Source organism: Palaemon carinicauda, chromosome 5, assembly GCF_036898095.1.
Source record: "Palaemon carinicauda isolate YSFRI2023 chromosome 5, ASM3689809v2, whole genome shotgun sequence".
NCBI lineage: Eukaryota > Metazoa > Arthropoda > Malacostraca > Decapoda > Palaemonidae > Palaemon > Palaemon carinicauda.
In genome coordinates, this window is record NC_090729.1 from 108,506,621 (window position 1) to 108,511,620 (window position 5,000).

The 5,000-nt window shown below is 30.5% G+C and overlaps 1 protein-coding gene across 1 annotated transcript; it reads right to left on the reverse strand.

Annotated features, from left to right (window-relative positions):
- Positions 1–3,365: 3,365 nt before the first annotated feature.
- LOC137641064 (protein kinase 4-like) lies at positions 3,366–4,097 on the reverse strand. The gene has a single exon (XM_068373511.1). It carries the CDS (start codon positions 4,095–4,097, stop codon positions 3,366–3,368), a length of 732 nt encoding a protein of 243 aa, XP_068229612.1.
- Between the last annotated feature and the right edge of the window lie 903 nt (positions 4,098–5,000).

Here is a 5,000-nt window from a genome sequence, read left to right on the forward strand (position 1 = left end):
TATAGAAACCCTAAGATCTTATTCATTCAAACGACGGGCCATTTTCTTTTTACATTTATAAAGAGATGGATGTAAAACATTTAAGTAATTCCTCCGACATTGCTCTCAAAATTACATGACAATATACTTTGATAATTTTAAGCTAAATAAATTACCAGGTATTCCCAATTAAATATTAATTTTTCACACTCGTTTCATTCAAGAATATAAAATGAAGCGAAATATCAGTATCGTGTTGATTTCAATCATCCCTTCTTTGGTTGGATTCATATGGCTAATTCTGAAGACATAATAGCCGCTTTGCTAATAATAGTGATATTTTTTATTATCTGGTTTCTGAAAAGCATGTGAGGTTCTTATGCTTTTTCCGTTTGCAATTGTTTGATAATTATAAAATCTGTATTCAACTTAATCATAATGCAGATTTTTTTATAGGGTTTTTAGCACTTTTCTAGCTTTTTTTTTTTTTTTTTTGTTCAAGGTTTTTAGTACTTTTCTACTGTTTTATACTGTGTTTAACACTTTTCTGGCGTTTTTTTCAAGTTTCTAGGACTTTTCTACTGTTTTATACTGTTTTTTAACACTTTTTTGGCATTTTTCAAGGTTTTTAGTACTTTTCTACTGTTTTATACTGTTTTTAAACCTTTTATGGTGTTTTTTCAAGGTTTTAATACTTTTCTACTGTTTTATACTGTTTTTAAAACTTTTCTGGCGTCTTTTCAAGGTTTTTAGCACTTTTCTATGGGTTTATACTTTTATTTTAAACTTTTCTAGCGTTTTTTCAAGGTTTTTTTAGAAATGTTCTACTGTTTTTAAAACTTTTCTAGCATTTTTCAAGGGTTTTAGTACTTTTCTACTGTTTTATACTGTTTTTAACAATTTTCTTTTTTTTTCAAGGTATTAGTACTTTTCTACTTTTTTATACTGTTTTAACACTTTTTTGGGGATTTTTTTCAAGGTTTTTAGTACTTTTCTACTGTTTTATACTGTTTTCTGGCCGTTTTTCAAGGTTTTAGTATTTTTCTTCTGTTTTTTACTGTTTTTAAAACTTTTCTGGCGTTTTTTCAAGGTTTTTAGGACTTTTCTACGGTTTTATTCTTTTTTTTTTTAACTTTTCTAGCGTTTTTTCAAGGTTTTTTAGAAATGTTCTGCTGATTTTAAAACCTTTCTAGCATTTTTCAAGGGTTTTAGTACTTTTCTACGGTTTCATACTTTTTTTAAAACTTTTCTGGCATTTTTTCCAGGTTTTTGGTACTTTTCTACTATTTTATACTGTTTTTAACCATTTTCTTTTTTTTTCAAGTTTTTAGTACTTTTCTATTGCTTTATTCTGTTTTTTAACAATTTTCTGTTTTTTTCAAGTTTTTAGTACTTTTCTATTGTTTTATTCAGTTTTTTAACAATTTTCTGTTTTTTTTCAAGTTCTTAGTACTTTTCTATTGTTTTATTCTGTTTTATAACAATTTTCAGTTTTTTTCAAGTTTTTAGTACTTTTCTATTGTTTTATTCTGTTTTTTAACAATTTTCTGTTTTTTTCAAGGCTTCTAGTACTTTTCTACTGTTTTATACTGTTTTTAACACTTTCCTGACGTTTTTTCAAGGCTTTTAGTACTTTTCTACTGTATAATCTAGTATTTGCGAGTAAGCTATCGATTTGTCGACATTAGACGCATACCATTACTGAGTTTTTAAATACTGAACAAATTTAGATTTTACAGTTGGGAAACTAAGTTAATAAATTTTATACCATACTGCACTATACTCATTTTTTTTAATGAGGCGCATTTGCACTGACTCCCAGCGGTGCCCTTTTAGCTCGGAAAAATTACATGCTATCTTATTGGTTAGAATTATCTTGTCCAACTAATCAGCGATCGGGAAACTTTACCGAGCTAAAAGGGCACCCCTGCGAGTCGATGCAAATCTGCCTCACTAAAAAAGAATTGACTATAGTTTTGTTGAAGTTTTTTATCGTTTATATGGGAAATGTTTATTTTAATGTTGTTACTGCTCTTTAAGTATTTTATTTTTCCTTGTTCCCATTCCTCACTGGGCTATTTTCCCTGTTGAAGTCCCCTGGCTTATAACATCCTGCTTTTCCAACTAGGGTTGTAGCTTAGCAAGTAATAATAATAATAATAATAATAATAATAATAATGATAATAATGATAATAACAATAATAATAATAGTAATAATACTGTTATCTAAACCTTTGAATGAGGGATAAATTCCATTTAAATTAACATGAAATGATTCTGATGTTCACTGTGTTCTGAATCTCACTTTTAGAAAGTACCCATATACATAAAAGATTTTCTTTGTATTCAGTAATTATAGATTCATTGAATTGCATTACAGTACCCATATACATACAAGATTTTCTTTTTGTACTCAGTAATTATAGTTTCACTAAACTGCATTACAGTACCCCGTCTCTTTGTATGTAATCTAGCGAACCACTTCGCGAAGCGAAGCTTCATTAGCGTGAGAATAGCAAGACGCGTCTGTCGGAATGCAAGTAATGACTTCCTTCCTGAGACTCCCCTTTCCTCATTCTCTGATTAGAAGACTTGAGTCGTGTTCAGCCGTGAATTCCTTTTGATACACTCTTCGCTAATTAAGGTAATGCTAAAAGCTGCGTTGCTCGTGTGGGAGAGGGTTGGTCCCTCTCCATTTCTCACTTTTCTATTCATTGTTCGTCTGTCCTTCATCATGCGAGTTTATTCAGTTTCTATTTAGAGTAGTATTGATTAAGTGCATTCGACTGCATTTCTTTAAATCGTTCCCCTTCTGGCTTAATTTAAATTAGATTTCCTTCAAGTTTTTTTTCCCTGCATTTGGGTTTTAACTCATAAGAACAGCTGGGGTTTCAGTTATACATTCTATCTTATTTCTCTTCCTCTTGTTTTAACTTTATATAGGGGATACTTATTTGAATGTTGTTATTCTTCATAAAGTATTGTATTTTCCTTTTTTTTCCTTTCCCCACTGGGCTATTTTCCCTGTTGGAGCCACTGGCCTTATAGCATCCTGCTTTTCAAACTAGGGTTGTAGCTTAGCAAGTAATAATATTAATAATAGTAGGTAATATTGATCATATTTGGCATATTTAAGCATTTCTTAGAATAATCTATCAAGATCAATCTTTTTCTTAGATACAACTTTCCAGTCAGATTTCTGGCATACACCTTTTCTGGTATACTAGGCAATGTTCCCATGATATTGTACCGCACGTGTATCACACACGGTTTTTTTTTTTTTTTTGTCGGTATTGCTCTCTCCTCTCACTGATAACTTGTTCATTCCAGTATTTTCCTGCACTAGTTTGTTTGAATTTTTGTGCCGTTCTTGATTGTGTTTGAATTTATGTGCCGTTCTTGATTGTGTTTGAATTTTTGTGCTGTTCTTGATTGTGTTTGGGTTTTTGTGCTGTTCTTGATTGTGTTTGAATTTTTGTGCCTTTCTTGATTGTGTTTGAATTCTTGTGCCGTTCTCGATTGTGTTTGAATTCTTGTGCCGTTCTTGATTGTGTTTGAATTCTTGTGCCGTTCTCGATTGTGTTTGAATTCTTGTGCTGTTCTCGATTGTGTTTGATTTTTGTGCCGTTCTCGATTGTGTTTGAATTCTTGTGCCGTTCTCGATTGTGTTTGAATTCTTGTGCCGTTCTTGATTGTGTTTGAATTCTTGTGCCGTTCTCGATTGTGTTTGAATTCTTGTGCCGTTCTTGATTGTGTTTGAATTCTTGTGCCATTCTTGATTGTGTTTGATTTTTCTGCTGTTCTCGATTGTGTTTGAATTCTTGGGCCATTCTCGATTGTGTTTGAATTCTTGTGCCGTTCTTGATTGTGTTTGATTTTTGTGCTGTTCTCGATTGTGTTTGAATTCTTGTGCCGTTCTTGATTGTGTTTGAATTCTTGTGCCGTTCTCGATTGTGTTTGAATTCTTGTGCCGTTCTCGATTGTGTTTGAATTCTTGTGCCGTTCTTGATTGTGTTTGAATTCTTGTGCCGTTCTCGATTGTGTTTGAATTCTTGTGCCATTCTTGATTGTGTTTGATTTTTGTGCTGTTCTCGATTGTGTTTGAATTCTTGGGCCATTCTCGATTGTGTTTGAATTCTTGTGCCGTTCTTGATTGTGTTTGAATTTTTGTGCCGTTCTTGATTGTGTTTGAATTCTTGTGCCGTTCTCGATTGTGTTTGAATTTTTGTGCCGTTCTTGACTGGAACGAGTTGTATAAATACTCAAGCTCCTATGAAATAAAATTCAGTTGCATTCACAAGAGTCTCTCAGTTACAACCTAAATGATCTCCAGCACATTGGTGAAGGTGTGTAAAACACGTGCGGTATATGTCAAACATTACTTATTACCTTTTATCGTAAATTCATCAGATATCTGAATAGATATCATAGGACTTTTGAAATTGATATTTTATTAATATACATGAGTATCGTGTTAACGAAAGTCTTTCTATTAATGTATTTTAGTTAAATTATTGTCAAGATTATAGTTGGACTTTAAGAATACTATAGTTGGCTTATAGGTAATTATTTATGTTACGTATTGTTTTGAATGTCATATGTTTATATACATCGAGTAAAACACTTATAGCAAAACTTAAATATGTGAATTCAGTTAATGGTTGTTTGATTTGTTAAGAACTTCTAATTTCACCATTTTATTTTTAGAAACAATGGAAATTTTAATTAAAATTCGTCTGTCATCTATTTCATATATATATATATATATATATATATATATATATATATATATATATATATATATATATGTGTGTGTGTGTGTGTGTGTGTGTGTATTATATATGTGTATATATATGTATGACTATGTTTATCTACGTATATATACACGTGTTCAAATACGTATATTTATACATGTATAACTACGCGCATATATATATATATATATATATATATATATATATATATATATATATATATATATATATATATATATATATATATATAATACGTGAAATAAAACA